General features: G+C 36.8%; 1 protein-coding gene across 1 annotated transcript; it reads left to right on the forward strand.

Annotated features, from left to right (window-relative positions):
- The first annotated feature begins 2,808 nt into the window (after window positions 1-2,808).
- Window positions 2,809-16,723, forward strand: LOC137255921 (putative aquaporin-10). The gene is made up of 3 exons (XM_067793511.1): window positions 2,809-3,042; window positions 10,508-11,150; window positions 13,665-16,723. The coding sequence occupies exons 2-3, from the start codon at window positions 10,511-10,513 to the stop codon at window positions 13,922-13,924; spliced, it is 900 nt and encodes a 299-aa protein (XP_067649612.1). The 5' UTR covers window positions 2,809-3,042; window positions 10,508-10,510; the 3' UTR covers window positions 13,925-16,723.
- Window positions 16,724-21,529: the final 4,806 nt, after the last annotated feature.

Genomic DNA, 21,529 nt, shown 5'->3' on the forward strand with positions numbered 1-21,529 from the left:
TCCCTCGATACAGATCATTGCGAAATTCAAAGGCCTTTGTTGGTCTCTGTGTGTTTTGGATTTTCCTTCAATCGCTTGTCTTTGACAGTGTTGTTTGTGGTATTAGACGCAGGTTTTGCGATAAGTGTTCTGCAACAAGACGTGTCATACTATCTGGTATGTTTGAGAGTATGGTCCTCTGCATGGTGCTCAGGCCACACATCAAGTCTAGCTACGCTGTACGCTGACAGTCCTTTGGATGACGTGCCGTGCTTGACAGCTGGGGGCACAATGAAGCACATGTGATACTGGAACAATCTGCCATCTCACCTCAGAACATAACGAGATTAAGCTGTCTTTCAGTCAGATCTAAAGACTTGTCTTTTGCTGAGGCATTTGAACTTTATGTGAAATGAATACCATCTTAGAGCCAAAGCGCCTTTGAGCGGTTTAGGATACTGGCACTATACAAGTATTTGTATGTATGTATGTATGTATGTATGTATGTATGTATGTATGTATGTATGTATGTATGTATGTATGTATGTATGTATGTATGTATGTATGTATGTATGTATGTATGTATGTATGTATGTATGTATGTATGTATGTATGTATGTATGTATGTATGTATGTATGTATGTATGTATGTATGTATTCCCAGAAATTATTGAGAATCATGTTGCGTCATGTAACTCATTACGTTTATTAACTTCTGGCGTTTTACTTACATAAACATGTTAAAACATCATCCTTTCACAGTCTCAGTCTTGTTTTAGTACTTTGTTAGACCTCCTCGCTCAGCAATGCATGCCTGAATACGCCTAGGCGCACTACCCATCAAAGTTTGTAGGTAATCGTGTGACAGGGTATCCCAATATTGGACCACCTCGGCCTTCATATCTTCAATATTTCTCAGTCCCTTTTGGTTTATTCTGTCCTTCATGACTCCCCACACATTCTCAATTGGGTTTAGGTCTGGGCTGTAACTGGGCCAGTCTAAAACTTGAACATTTTCGCCCGACAACCACTGTTTTGTGTAGCGCGCAGTGTGTTTTGGGTCATTATCACGCTGGAAAATCCAATCATCTTCATACAATGTTTGTGCTGTCGGAAGAAGGTGACCATTTAGAATGTCAACGTATCTTTCTTTTGTCAAGTTTCCCGTGAAAACACACAATGGCGTCACTCCGCGAGCCGATATGCCTCCCCACATGTGAAACTTCGGGCTATGTTTTGGTCGCTGGTAGATAGGTTTGACAGTATCTTTGGTCCAAATTTTCACACAATTAGGGAAAAGCCAAACAGAACTTTCATCCGAAAAGAAAACATTATCCCAATCTTGATTTTCATGAGCCCGACACCAGTTTAAACGTTTTTCCTTTTGTGCATCTTTCATCAAGGGCGAGGGAATTCCACGTTTTTTCACCCAATTAAGTCTCTGTAATTCCTGCCTAACTGTTTCATTGCATACCTGAGGACTTCCTCTGCTAATCATTTCATTTCTGATGTTCTCAACACTTTTCAATTTGCCCCTACTCACAATCTGCCCAAGTCTTCGGCGATCCACAACACTGAATTTCCTAGGCCGACCTGACCCTGCTTTGTGCTCTATCCCGGTTCCTGTTTGAATATTCTTCAAAGCTCTGTATACTGTAGACAGAGGAATACCATGTCTACAAGCTAGCACTTTAGCATCAGCCTCACCCCTTTCAAAATCATCTAGAATGAGCTTTCTTTTCTCTCTTGCTGTAAATTCTGCCATGTCAACACAGGAAGCCGTCTGCTCAGACAAGGGAGATAACTCTTGACGTAATGAGCTGCCTTCTAAGCCTTCAAGAGTTGTCTCCCTTATTTAGTGTGCTTAGTGCATAGTGAAAGCCCTTTTTCCAATCTTAGCATCATTAGAAAAAAAACAAAGATTTTCTCAATAATTTCTGGGAACACTGTATGTATGTATGTATGTATGTATGTATGTATGTATGTATGTATGTATGTATGTATGTATGTATGTATGTATGTATGTAAATTATATGGTCTCTGGTCTCACCTTGGACAAGTGAGTTTGTCCAAAATTGCCACTGTCCACCCAGCACAAAACGGGTACCAGGTGGAATAATGCCAAGTGACTTTAACCCTCGAGCGGTTAAAAAGCCGCTTGGGTTATCCATGGTCAGGATAATCAGATAATTTGGGTTCTTCACGCATACACTGTACTGAAGGATCATCCCATTGGTGTATGGTAATTCTATCTTATAAAGAGGTAAGCTAAGTCTAGACAGGGGGACAGACGCCAATCTGTAAGAGGGATATTTAAATGTTTTAGTAATTATCATTTAAGCTATTATTACTTTAGAAACTTATACAAGTCTAGTTGTCACCAGTCAGGTTAAGCAGGTTATCAAGCTAAGCTGCTTTTCTTTACGTCTGACTCACATCTATCCACAAAAAGTAGTACCTCTGTGTTTGTTTTGTACCCGGTGTACCACACCTTACGTATATATTTGCGTTACAACACTTTTGAGTGCACTCTGTAGAGAAAGCTAGATCCCACATTGTGTCTGAACAAAATCAAGATTACAGTCGAGCAAACTAACATGTTCTGCCAGACTGTTTCAAGGACACACGTTATCCTTAGAGCTTCCTCCGTGATCGCAACATTATTATTCGTGTCCGTTAACGCGTCCGTCTTCTCTCTGCGCTACCACACATTTCTTTATGCTATACAATAGTTATCTCCCCTGATCGTATACCCTATCCAGTTGATATCAAAAGGCCTGTTCAGTGTCACGCCGCGTCAACGCGCATGCGTCTAGTGCACGAGCTGTCACCGGCTCGATCCTGCGTTCGACATGGTAAAGCAATGTTTACAAGTGACAGCGATGAAATGACATCGAGTTCCAATGCACGGAGGTCAACACTAGATAGGAGATAGCCCCAGACGGAGAGCCGTTCACCGACATCGCGCCTGTCCTCCGATTTAGTCGCACGGGTTTGGACGCTTGTTGGTACCATCCCGATAGCTTCGACTTCACGATCATCTGGCGATTGTGAAAGTGATAGGTAGGAAGTCTTATTTATTGACAAGTTGTGTGTCAGTTCATTCACACCAGAAGGTTATGCAGATGTGTATTTTGTATTCAGATAGGATCAGAATTTTAACAAGTTTATCAATGAGTTGTGTGGCAGGCAACTATTTCTACGTGACTTATGCCACGGCTAAGTGTTTTGGGTGTAAAGCTGTTTTCGTTTAGCATTAATCTATTATACTTAGACATGATTTCATCTAAAGGACACAAGTTACACTTAATCAGCGTTATTTGACCTATGTAAGAAGTAGCATAGCTAAAATCAAACTGTTATTTGTACACAATGTAGCTCGTGGGTATTTTTCTCACCTTAAAACACAGGCTGTCATGGTATATATATCACAGACCGTGTCAGCACACTACTGTATTGTTCTGAGACCCATGCAATCAGTGGCACTCTATATCTTGACACTAGCTATTGAATTTCAACCATGTAAGCCTTTAAATTTGCACTTGAATAGGGTATTATTAATAATATTTTAATCCCTCAAACTCCTTGTCATGCTTTCATCAAACTTCTAAATTCCTATTAATAATAAGTAAAAAGGTCTTAATTAGATACATTGCGTTGCTGTTTCTGTTTCTCTTTTTTTTTACAATGAGTGAGTTTGTTCTTTGTTTTGCTTTTTTGCTTTTTGTAATATTCAAGTAATATCACGGCACTCCAGGCATTCTAACATGTGGGAAGTCAAACCCAGGTGTTCAGTGTGATGAGTGAAAGTTTTAAAAAAGGGGCCCCTGTACATACAAGTAAAATACTATGTGTATAAACATTGCTCTAATTCATTATTCTTCATTAACATATATAGCTGCTGAATGCATATAAATTCATGAATTTGTAAAAACTTGAACACATAACAAAACGCATTTGGAGTACATAAAAACTCATCAGAATTTTGATAACTTGATAAACATTGCTTTACTTCATTATTTTTCATTAACATATATAGCTGCTGAATGCATATAAATTCATGAATTTGTAAAAACTTGAACACATAACAATTCGCATTTGGAGTACGTGAAAACTCAATCAGAATGATGATAACTTGATAAAACAATTATATTCTGTTGTACTGTAATCTATGCATGCTGAGTACAGTTTGGAAATTCTGAGAGAATCTACATTATAGCACATATTAGGTGCATGTTGTTACATTTTCTTATCATACAGTATGGATCCTCATTATTCAGTACATCTGTTTAATATGGTTGTAAGTTGAGATGAAATGGACAAGTGGTAGTCTGTCGGACAGACCCTGAGGTATATATATCCAAGAAAGCCCACGCAAGTCTAGATTTCCATAGCTTCAGTCTGAAAATGAAGAGTCTCAGGGCTCCATTTCATTATATTATTTTTTTTTACTATGAACGTTTTTTCAGTAAAATATGTTCATTTCAGAGACTAGCTGTTAGTCTAGACAAGAGACAGGTATTGCTTCATTCCGTTTAACAGGAGACTCTCCATTCCTGTTTACCATGTCTTGTAAGGTTGTACATCTGAGGTGTGACCAGAGGTAAAACTTCTGTAAACACTCCTCCATCTCCAGAACATAGCAAACAGATATATAACATTCTCAAGTATAAGATTGCAACTGTAGACATTTGTATCCAGAGTCTAGTAAAATCTATGCTGGTCAAGTGGTATCTGCATTTACTTGTCTAGAATGTCACTCTGTAATCAGATCTGCAATTATTTGATATGATGTTATCTATCTCTGAATGAAGATCTTTACATTCATTGTGTCCATAGGGGTCAAGACAGGTCATTACAGACCAGGCCTTCACCTCTGACCTGATGTGAAGAATGCTTGGATTCTTTTGTCATTTGGATGTGCATCTTCTGCAAAGATTCAGTTTCATTCCACTGATTATGGGATTATTATTTATGCCAAAGGAATCAGAATGAACCACCCTGCTGATTTCTGATAGGAAGGAATATTTGAAACTATGTACGTTGTAATGGTCATTAGATCTTTACATGAAGAGCTATCCTATCAAGTTATCAGGTCTGATAATTCATAGATTCATCTGCACATGCTCAAGGCACAATATCTGGTCTCAAAACTAGGACAGAGGTCAATCAGAAATTCCCAAATGGAAAACGGAGTTGCAAATTTTATACTGCTATGGCTTTGTAACCATTTTGTATTTAATTGGTATCAGTTCAATTGTCGAGGAAGAGTGAGCGAGAGAGACACCAAAATGGACTTCACACATTGAATGCATGTGTGCCATTTTACCTGGATCTTCAGTTCTTAGTTTAGCATTATTCCAGTGAAGGAAATAGTTAAACTTATGCTAAATACCTCTTTAAAGAGGAAATTTTGAACTTTTAAACTGGTCGGTTATTAACACATTGACAATTATTTTGGCTGCCAGAATCAGATCAAAGATATTTGGTTGGTTGGTTTGTTGTTTTACGCCACACTCAGCAATATTCCAGCTACATGTCTGGACAAGACAATCCAGTGATCAACAGTATGAACATCAGTGTGTGGAACAGGGATACAATGATGTGTCAACCAAGTCAGCAAGCCTGACCACCTGACCCTTTTTGTTGCCTTTTACAACAAGCATGGGTTACTAAAGGCCAACTCTAAGGCACAGAGTCAAAGATATGTAAAAGCAATTATGAGATCATAGTTATCACTTACATCCAAAAACTCAAATCTACAGTGATTGGCATAACGTACCAAGCTTGGACCTGAGGACATGGAAATTGCAGTTTTAGATACAATGTGCTGAATATGGAAATGAAAATCATGGCAAATGCAAAGTAAATAAGTTTTATGTTGTAATTGTCACAAGTTGTGGTGGTATCTTAATAAACACAATAAATTTGGATCACTCATTTAATAATATATGAGATTGTATGCAGTATTGGCTGTTCTACAATGCTGGAAGTAGTGAAAATATGTGTGAATTTAGGTATAAGTATTTATATGCAATGTAGGTTTCGAAGATTTTGATTTGTTAGTGTATGGCTGAAAGCTTTGGATATAAATACCTTTTCCATTAGATCCAAGATAGGATTTTTTTCAGAGGTAATTTGCTTCACTTGTGATAAATTTAATATTTTGTATGTTTGCATCGGCTACAGGCCCTAACTCTGACTGTAGAGACATAGTAGGTCTTACTGATGTGTCTTATGGTATAACCATAATAGAGTTTCAGCCAGCTGATAGATATAAGGCCTTATTTTCACAGCACTGAAGATTTCCACAGGGCATGGCTCACTGACCCTTGAAAACATGACCCTTGGCTGTGTGTTGCTTATGGTGTTGTTATCATGTGGTGTTGAATTACTTCACCAACATACTGAATCTTTGTTTTCCTAGGTTTACAGTAAGGAGAGCTGACTTTGGGTTAAATGTGAAGGTTAAGGTTATCACTTTTATGTAGCAATATGCATGTGCGGGTTTTCATGAACATGATGTACGAGTCTGGACTTACCCCAGTTCTCTGGTGCTGGTTCTCAGTTCACTCATGCCACTGTTATACCCTTCTCTGACACAGTGGCACAAGATACTAACTACGAGTTTACCATGTCCTAGTTTTTTTACCCTTAATCAAGGTTGAGTTAATGACAGGGTCCACTCAGGGAGACAATCCCAGGGTTTCAACTCATTTGTCAGACACTGACTCAAATAAAGGAATACAAATGGTCAATGAAGGCATCATGATAACTGTGGGAGCATGGGTTTGTCTAGTGCTTCTTCGAAGCATGGAAGCTACAGATTTGCAGCAACATCATGAAAAATTCCTAAAGTGTACATGTTGGCCCAGTTACATTAAAGTAAAACATGACAAACTGATGGCATGAACTGAAGCTCATAGCATCAGCCACCAAGCTGATAGCGTTGATAAATGCTTACAATACCAGTCGCCAAGCTGATGGCATGGATTGATGCTTATGATATCCATCTATTGAAGGTTCACATATAGCAGGAAAACTATTGAGTGTCGCAATTTAAAGGTCATGTTTCATTAACAGACAGATACAAGCACACACTGTTTTTGGTTCTTATGTGAGAAAAAAAAAACAGGGTTTGAAATTAGTTTTCTTTTGAGAATGCCTCATGGGCACTGTCATGATAATTTAAGTGTGCCATATATTCATTGTCTATTTAACTGAACTGCGAAACATTACACGACTTAAAGTGGATGTTGAAGTTGTAATTGTATTGTAACATTCACTAATAAATAATGAGTAATAAAACAGTAATGATTAGCTGGCTGACTGAACTGTACACTTTATCATTACTCATTACTCAGTTCTGCATTATGAAAGATAATAACAGTGAAAACATGCTTAATGCACTTTCACAGACAAATCAAGTGTGTTATGAGGGCATGCTCTTAAGAATTTAACCATGTAATTTCAATTTTGGCAGTGGCATCAGTACGATGGCAATAATAATTTTGATTCTTCCTGAAAACGTACAAAAAATGTAAAACGAAAATGTTAAATAAAGTGTTTGCTATCTTTAGGAATTACTTTTCTTTCTAGTGTTTTAAGTTCTAAAAATCAGTACTAGCTGTATTGCTGTAGTGTTGCTGATGCTTCATTAGGGCCTTGCAGTTCATTTTTTACTGATGTTGATGGTAAAGTTTATGTGTGATGTTACGAAATATGTATTGAGGGATGGAATAGAAACTAGTACCATAGATGAATTACAACTCACACTTAAGAGTTGTATATTACACTTCTATCAACATAGTTGGGAATTTATGTTACACTTCTATCAACATAGTTGGTAATTTATGTTACACTTCTATCAACATAGTTGGGAATTTATGTTACACTTCTATTGACATAGTTGGTAATTTATGTTACACTTCTATCAACGTAATTGGTAATTTATGTTACACTTCTATCGACATAGTTGGTAATTTATGTTACACTTCTATCGACATAGTTGGGAATTTATGTTACACTTCTATCGACATAGTTGGGAATTTATGTTACACTTCTATCAACATAGTTGGTAATTTATGTTACACTTCTATCGACATAGTTGGTAATTTATGTTACACTTCTATCAACGTAGTTGGGAATTTATGTTACACTTCTATCGAAATAGTTGGGAACATGAAGTGAATCTTCCACTACTTGAGGTGGAAGTGTTTCACCATTTTATATAATGGAATTGTGCTGTATGTTTTGCAAGTCTGTCAAGTTCATATAGCCGTTGGCAGATACTGAACATGAATTTATCTGCTGCTTGATGTGCTGGAGCTTTTGTGTTGCAGATGGTGGCAGATGTGCATGTTGTACATTAGTGTCAGCATGCCATGTTTGTTTATGTTATTGATCACATTGTTGTTGTTCGTAATTCATTGCCATGCTGGATGTAGACATAGGACCTGCAGAATATTTTGCTTGTTTATGAGAGCATGAAATTGCTGCAATGTGGTTCTGTAAATTGTGTAGATAATTGTGTCCTGACTAAATTAGTAAATAGGGTGGTAGGGTAGCCTTGTGTTGAAAGCGTTTGCTCCTCTCACCAAAGACCTGTGTTTGATATGTCAAGCCCATTTCTGATGTCCCCGCCGTGATGATGCTGGAATGTTGCTAAATGTGGTATAAAACTATATACACTCAATCATTCATGGCCTGATAATCCAGTGATTGATATCATCAGCATTGATATACTCTGTTAGGATGTTTAATGGGTATGACCAATGATACCTCTAATCCTGTTAATACTGGTTTAGGCCAGAGCAATTTTATTTCTTGTTTTACGGATGTGCCTGCCATATTTTTTCAAGTGTAAGAAAAAACTAAAAATCAATTTCACCTGCACAAAAAATAAAAACCGAATGTTTTTATAGGCCAAAAATGTAAACTTACAAGAAAAATAATTTTTAGATTGTTGTTTCCCCATATACACTTCATAAATTGCCCAAACTGAAATATTATGAGTATTTAGAAAGGATATTACTTGATTGGGTGATTTTATTTTGACTTTTTCCCCTCCTGCCTTTAGGTTTTCTGAGGACCAAAATCCATAAAACATGAAATAGAATTGGTTTGGCCTTAAGTTAAAAAGGAACATGTTGCCTGTTTGTGTTTGAAAGTATTACACTAGTGTTTCAAGGATTGTTCAGTAGGGCTTTTACAATTAACTTTCTTATTCGGTGAAACAAACCTGATCACTTCATGAATTCTGTTTATTAATCATGAATGTTCATGTATTTTTTAAAAGGAGTGTTAATATTGCAATTAGATGTGCTGAATGGAATGTATCCAAGCCTTGTAGGTAAATAGCCAACATATTCAATGTGACAGACTATGGTCACTGCAATATAAGTAAACTTGGGCTCAGTGTGATTCATTACACTGCTGCTACAAGTCTAACTAACCCTACTAGAAGGTTGCATCAGCTTACTTTTAAGCGACCTATGTACTATGACCGATCAAATGCAAGACAGAGAATTTTGAGAATTCAAGATTGCACAGCTGTGTTTCTTTGTATGGAAATCAATGCTTAAAACAATCACATAGTTCATGCCTTGATAACAGCTGTGCAGTTCGAAGAGCTAAATCCAACATTGCTGGTGGTAATTGTCTACATACGCTCCAGCCGCCCAGATACTCAACCATATCTGGTATCTTTCTTCCTTGAAACAGTGCTAAACAGTCATGGTATCAACATCCACACTTCATGACTTGAATCACCCTCTTGGTTAATATTCTTGTAAAACTGCTGTGACCAGTCTTCCTTATCCATCATAGTAAACAGTACTTGTCTCACATTTATTCCCTCGACCCAAAGCTTCTCTTCTGTGTCCAGAATTGGACTGAGCTTATTGCAATTCAACAACCAAAATGCTCATCTTAGCCCAGACCTGTTTTATTTCTTCTTTTTATGAATTTCTGTCCTCAGAAAACCTTAAAACAGCAGGGGGAAAAAAATCACGAGTCAAAGCAAAACGTTTCCATGAGTTAACTCTTTTGCTTTGTTAATATTTGTAAAAATATGAGTGAGTTTAGGTTTTATGCTGAGTGTTTCACCTATATCTCATTAACATTGGGGTTTATTTTGTGAGCAGGGAAAACACATTTTTATTCAATTTTTATTCTGCATGTGCATGCGTACACACACACATACAGTTCAAATGCTTCAGAATAGAGACAAATTGTGGTTGTGTTCTGAGGTGAGATGGAAGATTGTTCCAGAGATGAGGGCCAGTCAACTCGAGTGACCTGTCACCAGATGTTTTTGTCCTAGACACTGGTCATTTGATCGGAGGGAATGTTCAACAGTGTTTATTTGGGGGACTTTGTTTTTGTGGTAGACCTTCCATTATTTCAAAGAAGTATCTCAAACTAAGAAGTGACATCACTGAAGTACTGTTTAAACTAACCCAACTCTCGAGGTCAAATCTTTGTTTCTGGCTTTGGTGTTTATGTCCCTGTTTGTTTCTCTCTTCAGAAAATGAACTGGCGGCAGTTATGGGCAATCACCGTGGGGCACGACCCATCGGTTGACTACCTTCATCCTCTGGTTGCAGCACTCCTGTTCTACATCATCGCATACAGCATCTGTTTCACATTCTACACAATCTCCCACCAACTCTTCCCCAAGTCACTCAAGGTCTACATCCTCGACTTCTTCAAAACTCTCATAATTTGCTCGTATCCTTACGGCCATGGACTTGTTCGCAGTTTTGCTGGACATGTCGGATATTGTGCAGTGGCTGTTCCCTTAGTGATGTTGACGATGCACACATTCAAAGAAGGATCTCCATCACCATTATCTTTGTTTGAAGACTTCCTTGCCAAAAAGTTATCCTTTTTCAAGACTCTTGTCAGAATTGTTATCCAGATAGCTGCAGCATTTGCATCTTTCCGGCTTGTCAACTTGATCTGGTCCTTTGAGTTTCATCCAGATCATGTGAAGAGCATGAGGGCAGTTGGATGTGACACAGATCTGAAGGTTTCAATATTCATGGGCTTCCTCATCGAGATGATGGGAGTGCTGTACGACACATGGCTTTCCTATCAACCTCTCTTCAGATACTCACTCCTGGACGAAGCAGTCAAGACACTGAATGGCACCATCTTGGTTTGTCTCGGTAAGGCTAAGAAATTGTGATAGTGATCCATGCTTTTATATGAACTAGGTTTTTGTTTGTGTCAAACCAAGGTAAATGTTTATTGATTACTGTTTCAGAGCACAATTTTTTTGGTTCGGAAATATGAGATAAACGTATCTATTTCTTGAATGAATGGTTTGTGCAGGACATCCAGCCTGACCAATGGATAACAAAAAAGTTTCTGTAAATACTGAGTACTACTCTTTTGAAAAATAGTCCTGAGGCCTGTCTCACAAAACCCTCTTACCAGTCTGACCACGTAAATCAGGTCGTAAACTACCTCTTGTGTTTTACCCCGTTTCACAAAGACCTTTCACAAAGACCTCGTACATTTTCTCTGTGTCTTAAACAGTCCAAAATTTAGAACTCTGATTGACCTGTCAGAAATGCTTTAGGAGGTCATTAACACTACAAAGATAGCGTCAGTGATTGTGGTGATTAAAACACGCTCACAAATTAGGCCTGAGAAATTTTGAAATGTGCGTGTTTGACACTGTGGATGATCTTGACATGATGTTGAAATATGGAATTCCCAGTGATGTTGTTTTCTAACTGTACAGAACATTAGAGAATCACCATTTTTCACACAAGAGAAATCACGACTCACAGTATTATTTCTATATTTGGTGTACAGTATGATGGATAATTACTGTATTTATTTAGTTGAATAATTAACATGTTAACGTTTTCATGATATTAACCAAAGATAAATCTGAAACAAAATCTCGTTTTGCGAAGGCCGGTATTGAGACACATCACATCACACATTACATCACCAACATTCCATAGTCTGCTGCGACAAATGCATCACTGAATTCACCACACATGTTAACATGATATTACATCTCATCTTTGCCACCAATACCAACGGTATGAAACCTAACATACTGGGTGTGAAAACAAAGACTGCAGTAGTTTGAAATGTAAACAAACAAAAATTCCGATTTTACAGTGTGTAGCACGTTATGTAAAAGTTCCGACATCCAAAGGGCTATTCATTGCTTTGAATGGCTCAGTACCTTTATCCATGGAAAGAGTATCATAGCAGGAAAGAGGAAATTAATAGAAATAGATACAATGCAAACATTTGATGCTTCATAGGTAATTGTCAAAATTTCTGTTCAGTATGACTCCATACCAGAAGCAAAATCAGACAGAACAACGGTAATTATCACCATTTCTGGCTTCTTGTCTTACTTGCACTGAAAATGATGAAAACATATAACAGTACATAGATAGTCAGAGTCATTCTGGTTACTTACATATCATATTTATGTTCAAACGATCCATGAATCAAGGGAAGAGTCTTCGCAAACTCCTGTGTACCCTTGTCAGTAAAGCTGCCATTTCATGACAAATTGGTCATAGGTTGTGATGTCATACGTCAACATTGTTGTACATATTAGGCCATTTCTTTGAGGTGAAAGTGAAATTGATGAACAAGAGTAAATACAAATGTGTCAGATTACACTTTCAGTACTATGATGTATATTTTGCATATGGTCCAGGCGTTTCTTCATCAAAGCAGTTTTGTCTTTGGTCTTGTTTGACATCGTACGTGGATAAAGGGTATACATTTTTATTCTTTGAAAGTTTTTGATTGATTGAATAAAAGTTACGAAAGAAGTTAACACATTTACAGTAGCAGACCATATTTAAAAAATTACACAAGTGATGTAGGTCAAATGTAGTGATAATGGCAATATTTTCTTTAGTTCCTCTGATGTACAATATTCAATACATTGGAACTAATATTGCAGTTTTATATGAACAGGTTAATTTTCAGCGATTTAATTCAAATGTGATGTGTAAAACTTATAATATTAATGGAAATGATTTAGATTTTATCTTGTAATTTTCAATGGAATTTAGTGAGAGAATCCAATTATTGTGATAAGATAACCTTTACTTTGAATTAAAAGCATGGCATTTGCCTTGTTACTGAAACTGTGTTTCTATTTTGAAATACTTTGGGAATAACAAGATTCGCAGATGCCTGTTTGGTCTCGCTGTATGCAACAAAGTACCTCTTGAATGATGAACAACATGAATTTAGGACTGCGACTTACCATGAGGATACAAGGTTTTTGTGAAACGGTCGTAAAGGAGGTTGGAAGAGGGTCGTAAGCAAGGTCCCATGGGGTATGACCTCCTAAATATAGGAGGCTTTTGAGAAACAGAGCCCTGGTCTTTACATTGAATGGCCAGTTGTTTGCATTTTGATTATATAATGAATTTACAGTGGTGTTCTGTAAATATTTAAGTCTGGACCAGACAATCCGGTGTTCAATAACATGAACATTGATCTACACAGATGGGATTTGGAGGATGGGCCTGATCACCCATTCCCGTTATTTGCCTCTTTAGACATGCAATAAATGATACATGGGTTACTGACTGCCAATTCTAATCCTGATATTTACAGGTCAATTCATACTTGTTCATGGTTTGATTACATTCTCACAGTGGTACAATCATTATATTTCTCCTCAGGACTCCATCTGACTGGAATGTACATGCATCCGGCAATGGCATCTGGTTTGTCGTTTGGATGTAAAGGCACATCCGCCTGGGAACACGTCTTGGTATACTGGGTTGGGGCATTCCTTGGTTGCTATGGTGCTATCGTTCTCAACAAGTACGTTCACTTCAGCCTTGTTAAGACGAAAAACAAGTCTGTCCCCAATGGAACTACAAATGGGCTCAAAAATGGCTTACATGGAAAAAATACCAAGCAGAAGAAGAGAGATTAGATATGTTTTGTTCTCTAATCATGATGCAGTAAGCCTTAGTTGACAAGGATGTGTTTTAGTAAGTAAAGGGTCAAACCCAAATTATGATTTTTGCCAAATGGTGTTTCTTGCTTGTAGTTAAGCAAAGGGATAGTTCCCATCTGTCCGTCACCATCTATGATGGCATCATTGTATATCACTCATCTATTGATAAGGATGATATTATTCTGAAAGCTTCCTGTATTTACATTATTATGTGGAGATGCTGTATGTGGAGATGCTGTTATTGATGACATTGTCAACAAACCAAAACACTTTTTCATCGATATACATTTCTTGTCTGATTCCCTGTCAAAATGTATTTTGCATTAGCATATTTAGAAAGATACCTAGCTGATTACATCTTCCTGTGTTCAAAATGAATCATGAACCTCAGCTTGTGCACATAAGTCAGCTGAAACACTGGAAGCTTGTCAATAGCTGCAGCGATGGTGACATTTTACGTTGTATTGTTTTAAAACGTTGTTTGATGTTTTGCTTTCATTGTTAATTATTTGCAGTTTTAGCCACATACTTTAACATTGATTCGTGCGACAGCTTGCCGTCACCCAGTTTAATGTCTGTTTAAACAGTTTTAAGGTGTTTATATTTATTCTATTTTTAATGGATTTTTTTAATCTAGTCTTTAAGACATGTTCATGAAATATTCTCAGTTCAATGAAACAATTTTGTAATTTCTCAGTCATGTTTAACCTTTAAGACATTTTTTGATGTTTTTGGGTATATTTAGTCATATACTTTTTACTCAGTACAAATAATGAAGTCAAGAGTCTTTGAACGGCATTTAGAAGTGATGCACATTAAGGTGACAAGTCTATTCTTTTTTCTCCATTTTATAAATGAAGTCCATCATGTTGTCCTTTTTTTGTCATGTCTTCCAATATAAATGTCAGGGATAACATTTCACGGATGGCACTTAGGGTAATCATTCCTGTGTCATTCAGCCAAGGTTGGATGTGACATAGTCAGTTACTTGGGAGACTGTGGTTATCAGAGCATCCAGAACCTCACCCAAAGTGGTAAGTGATGTTCATGGAAAAGCTAGACAGTATGGACACAGACTTCACTGAGCAATATCATAGATGTGATTTAGTTTTGGAATCAAGTTTTCTTGAATATTGATCATGAAAACAATTAAGAAATGAAAAACAATTAGTCTTAACACCTCAGAGACTGAGTCATCAGTTTATGTTTTATAAAAATTCCCAAAAGGAAAATATTAATGCCGCTTATTATATCCTTGAGGATGGGTTGTTCTTTGCTTCCAAAACTGAATGGTAATTATGAAGGAAGTTTCACTGTTATTCAGTCCAAAGCAGCAGGAATGGTCAGTTAATATTCTCTAATAGGACTGACAAGTTTCCAACCCATACTGTACAGTAATGACTAATGTTATGGTTCAGTAGAGAGAAATTTGAGCAAAACAGCATTTAATTCGTAAATAGTCTGACCTTGCACAAAATTCAGAAACATGGATAAATTCTTGAATGAAGCAGGAAGAACCATATAGGTTTGATGCAATCTTTAAAAGTTTAATGTATTTTGTTTGAGTGAAATTTTGGATGAATGGAAGGTCTTTGACCTGTACAGATTTTGTAATAGAATTTTTATACAGAAGTGGTTACCTTCTACAAAATTATATTTTATAAACTTGACCAATCTGGTTTGGTTTTCTGATATGTGACAGTAGTTCAGTTTCCTCATACAAATACGTTTTTTACCTCCCATCGTGTTTGTATGTACATGTAACACTCAACACAGGTAAATATATTCACTTTTTCTGCTAGTAAACATGAATTTTATACTTAGCCAATCAGATTTTCTGATATTTAGTATTCATTAAGTGTCCACATATAAATCTGTTTTATTACCCCAAAACATTTTTGTATTTTAATTTAACGCTTAACACAGGTAAAAATTTATTTATGTCTACACTCCTCATGACATTGGCGGTTTGTGAACACAACTTGTTCTGTAGTGTACATTCACTACATTGAGACATTCAGTTCACTTTTAGCACTGCAACCAGTCTTTGATTATTTGAATTAATTCAAACATTATCATTGGATACTGTTTACTGATGTATTTTGCTATCTTTTTGATGAAGAGAAGCTGATTCTCTGCAACTGTATTAAAACTTCAGAAACACCTTTCTTGGTAGTTAAACTTTTCACACAAAAGCGTTATGATTGCCTTCGTTCTGGGACATGTTGCTGCAAATTAAATATACCGAAATAAATACTGCAGGAGAAATAAATCAGGAATTTGATCTACCAAGCAATTTTGTTTTGATAAGGCCATTAATATTACTGCCTTTATTCATTAATTGTCCATGGGACTCATATATTGTATGTAGCTCTGATAAGGGAAATTGAGCTTGTCAGAGCTCAAACACCTGGTGGTGTACGCATACATCCACTTAGTTGTTATCTTGATAAGTTAACTGTGTCATCGTATTTCTGATCTATATTCTATGAATACTTGACCGAGTTTTGTTTTACACGTAAGATAAGAGGTGCTCTTTGAATGAACTTTGCTATGAAATGGCCTAATGTCTGGTCAGATCTCTATCTGTGGCCAGTTGTCATATCCAAAAACATTTTTCCAGTTTCCATTTTACTTCAGAAATGACTTGATGGATTCAAAAGCAGCTTTGTGTGGATGTTTGTTTCCATGAGTGATTCAAGTTCCTTTGAGGCAATGATGCTGAGTTTCAATTTGGCAATGATGTAACTATCTTGGAATATGAAAAACTAAAAATAGTTACCAAAACTCAAAACAGATGTTTAAAACTTGATGGGTGAGATTGTAAGTGTATGCATCATATATTTGGCACATGGCCTGAAAGACAACTTGGGTTTTCCAAGATAATAATAATGTTCAGATTGTAGCGCTTTCAGCATGTCCCACCATGGCATGGAATTTAGCACATTACAGATGCCCCTTATTATTATTTTATCAAACATTTCTGATAACAGCTATATAAGAAAAAGCAATAGTCAGTATATCTTTAACTCTTCCCACCATGAAACTGCTCATGATGGTGGAAATCAGTTGAGTAAATCCCTTCTTGCTTTACATATCTTTACATTTTACATGTTAGATGATTAGTCTTTGATATATGATGTGTATAAAACCCTTTAATGGGAATAAATTATATTACAGCCCAGAGATGACAGTTTCAGTTAATTACACAGAAGTATTACCTAACAAGCTTAGCTGATGCTAAAACGCCAAAAGTCAGTGTACAAAGATGGATTAGCACAAATCTTAAGATGTTTTTTAACCTTTTAAGTCACTGAGAGTCACCTCAAGCTTCTTATCAGGAGATTATATCTTAAGCAGATTTAACAAAGTCGTAGCCACTTTGCACAGGATTTATTACCTTATGACATGTATTGTACATTTGTCAAGTCTGACAGTATTGGTTCCTGTAACCAGATTTTATGTCTCTTCAATGAAATAACATTTGATCATTGTTAATTCTTGGAGAAGTTACAAATATATGATGTGATATTATGGGCATAGGTTTCTTTAAAGAAAATGAGACATTGTAAAGATTTTATTGGTGCTTCTGTCAGTCAGTGTTATTTTGTGAATGCTGATTTATATCTCTGTTGTCAATAACCTCCTCCTGTCTCCTTAGTCAACGATTTTATATACGTTTCTTATTTATATTTAATCAGTTAATCCTGAGATGATTGGTTATATTTAGAGTTTAGATAACATGCATTAAAAGATGATTCACGTTTATGTATATGGCAGATGACTTGGTCATGTTTGATATTTGTAACCATGATTACGGTCTGGAAATCGGTGCCATATGGAAAAGAAATTATGGTAATCAGTGAATGAATTTGTTATTTGATTTGTTGTTTATATTGATCGCATGTTTTATTGTTGTCAGCATGTCTGTGAAATAGTGTCATTTTGTACATAACCAGCTATTCAAAATTTTAATTTGCTATGAATTTGTGATTTGGCAGACCAGGATTACACTGGTTTCATTCAAATCAGACAAACAATAATGGTAGGAATTTGTATTTTTATTTGCAAGTATTTGAAAGTATGTTTGTTTCTGTTAATTCATTACCTCTGTATGTATAGTCCCTCTGTAAGAGGGGCTATCTAAATGTTTTGAGCCCAGGATCCTTCCGATATGTGCAAGTAAAGATAAACTGTATGATACTGAAGGATGGTTTATATCATTCACATAAATGTGGGAACTCGGCAAAGCACTTTGAAGAGAGATTGACGACAGTAGGAGTACTAGATCCCATGAGATACTGCTGTCATTCATTCTTGAGTGTGCATGGCTGGGTTGCCCTTGGGGAACAAAATCTTTATTACTGCTCTGTACTAGAGTTTATCCATTGCTGCCGATTCAGTTGGCATTTATGTGATAAGATGTCACATAACTGGAAACTAGCATGTCAGTATTACATTTATATGAATGATATAAATCAGTAATCAATATTATAAAGTTATTTTTATCATGCACACATCTGAAGTATTTTAGACTCAAAATGTTTTTATGTTTATGTGTTCTATGTGCCTTACTTACTTACCTATTTAAGTGGTTTTCTAAAGGCCATGGGGTCAGTATTTTGCCTCGAACAGCTCTCTTGTGTGGCTGATGTTAGTTCAGAATCTTTTGTCATATTTATGAGGATTCCTTCCATATCCAGACTGTCCACAAAGTTCCACCTCCACGTTCTCCTACATTGCATACAGAGTTTTGTACGTTTCTGTGAGAAATGTGGTTATTTATAGGATGTTTTGGTGTGTTGAGGATTCCTTCCATATCCAGACTGTCCACAAACTTCCACCTCCACGTTCTCCTACATTGCATACAGAGTTTTGTACGTTTCTGTGAGAAATGTGGTTATTTATAGGATGATTTTGGTGTGTTGAGGATTCCTTCCATATCCAGACTGTCCACAAAGTTCCACCTCCACATTCTCCTACATTGCATACAGAGTTTTGTACGTTTCTGTGAGGAATGTGGTTATTTATAGGATGATTTTGGTGTGTTGAGGATTCCTTCCATATCCAGACTGTCCACAAAGTTCCACCTCCACATTCTCCTACATTGCATACAGAGTTTTGTACGTTTCTGTGAGGAATGTGGTTATTTATAGGATGTTTTGGTGTGTTGAGGATTCCTTCCATATCCAGACTGTCCACAAAGTTCCACCTCCACATTCTCCTACATTGCATACAGAGTTTTGTACGTTTCTGTGAGGAATGTGGTTATTTATAGGATGATTTTGGTGTGTTGAGGATTCCTTCCATATCCAGACTGTCCACAAAGTTCCACCTCCACATTCTCCTACATTGCATACAGAGTTTTGTACGTTTCTGTGAGGAATGTGGTTATTTATAGGATGTTTTGGTGTGTTGAGGATTCCTTCCATATCCAGACTGTCCACAAAGTTCCACCTCCACATTCTCCTACATTGCATACAGAGTTTTGTACGTTTCTGTGAGGAATGTGGTTATTTATAGGATGTTTTGGTGTGTTGAGGATTCCTTCCATATCCAGACTGTCCACAAAGTTCCACCTCCACATTCTCCTACATTGCATACAGAGTTTTGTACGTTTCTGTGAGGAATGTGGTTATTTATAGGATGATTTTGGTGTGTTGAGGATTCCTTCCATATCCAGACTGTCCACAAAGTTCCACCTCCACATTCTCCTACATTGCATACAGAGTTTTGTACGTTTCTGTGAGGAATGTGGTTATTTATAGGATGTTTTGGTGTGTTGAGGATTCCTTCCATATCCAGACTGTCCACAAAGTTCCACCTCCACATTCTCCTACATTGCATACAGAGTTTTGTACGTTTCTGTGAGGAATGTGGTTATTTATAGGATGATTTTGGTGTGTTGAGGATTCCTTCCATATCCAGACTGTCCACAAAGTTCCACCTCCACATTCTCCTACATTGCATACAGAGTTTTGTACGTTTCTGTGAGGAATGTGGTTATTTATAGGATGTTTTGGTGTGTTGAGGATTCCTTCCATATCCAGACTGTCCACAAAGTTCCACCTCCACATTCTCCTACATTGCATACAGAGTTTTGTACGTTTCTGTGAGGAATGTGGTTATTTATAGGATGATTTTGGTGTGTTGAGGATTCCTTCCATATCCAGACTGTCCACAAAGTTCCACCTCCACATTCTCCTACATTGCATACAGAGTTTTGTACGTTTCTGTGAGGAATGTGGTTATTTATAGGATGATTTTGGTGTGTTGAGGATTCCTTCCATATCCAGACTGTCCACAAAGTTCCACCTCCACATTCTCCTACATTGCATACAGAGTTTTGTACGTTTCTGTGAGGAATGTGGTTATTTATAGGATGTTTTGGTGTGTTGAGGATTCCTTCCATATCCAGACTGTCCACAAAGTTCCACCTCCACATTCTCCTACATTGCATACAGAGTTTTGTACGTTTCTGTGAGGAATGTGGTTATTTATAGGATGTTTTGGTGTGTTGAGGATTCCTTCCATATCCAGACTGTCCACAAAGTTCCACCTCCACATTCTCCTACATTGCATACAGAGTTTTGTACGTTTCTGTGAGGAATGTGGTTATTTATAGGATGATTTTGGTGTGTTGAGGATTCCTTCCATATCCAGACTGTCCACAAAGTTAAACCTCCACATTCTCCTACATTGCATACAGAGTTTTGTATGTTTCTGTGAGGAATGTGGTTATTTATAGGATGTTTTGGTGTGTTGAGGATTCCTTCCATATCCAGACTGTCCACAAAGTTCCACCTCCACATTCTCCTACATTGCATACAGAGTTTTGTACGTTTCTGTGAGGAATGTGGTTATTTATAGGATGATTTTGGTGTGTTGAGGATTCCTTCCATATCCAGACTGTCCACAAAGTTCCACCTCCACATTCTCCTACATTGCATACAGAGTTTTGTACGTTTCTGTGAGGAATGTGGTTATTTATAGGATGTTTTGGTGTGTTGATTAACAATCTAATTGTACGGCTAACCAGACTGAACCTTTTAGGAAAATAGATACATTTGAACTGTTATAATTATGATAATTATTATGGAGGAGATCTAATAATGTTTTCCTGAAACAACTGATGCATTTCGAACACTTGGTTTTTAATTGCATTGCTTACATGTTTACTTTCTTCAAATTCAGATGAGCCCTGGGTGAGGTAACAATACATAGAATTTTAATCATTTTTCAACAACACTAAAAATGTTTTGGTAAAGTTGAAATTTTGGATGAAATAAAAGAAATATCACATGAAAGAAAAATCGTGTTCCTGTCCTAAAAGCCTGCATTCAAACATTTTTCATTCCTCAAATTCTTTGAAGATGCTGGGCAAAAATAAGGTGTCCCAGAATTTTGGTTTTAATTTACACTTGTGAAATTTGGATGGATATATGTGAAACATATTTTGCTGTATTTTGACAGTAGACAAGTCAAGAGATGTTTATGCTGTGTTCATGTGCAGGATTTATCCCATCTGCATCTTGGTATAGTTGGACTGGTTTTCTTCTGACTGCTGCATCCAATCCTTTG

Source organism: Haliotis asinina, chromosome 11, assembly GCF_037392515.1.
Source record: "Haliotis asinina isolate JCU_RB_2024 chromosome 11, JCU_Hal_asi_v2, whole genome shotgun sequence".
In the NCBI taxonomy this organism is placed as follows: domain Eukaryota; kingdom Metazoa; phylum Mollusca; class Gastropoda; order Lepetellida; family Haliotidae; genus Haliotis; species Haliotis asinina.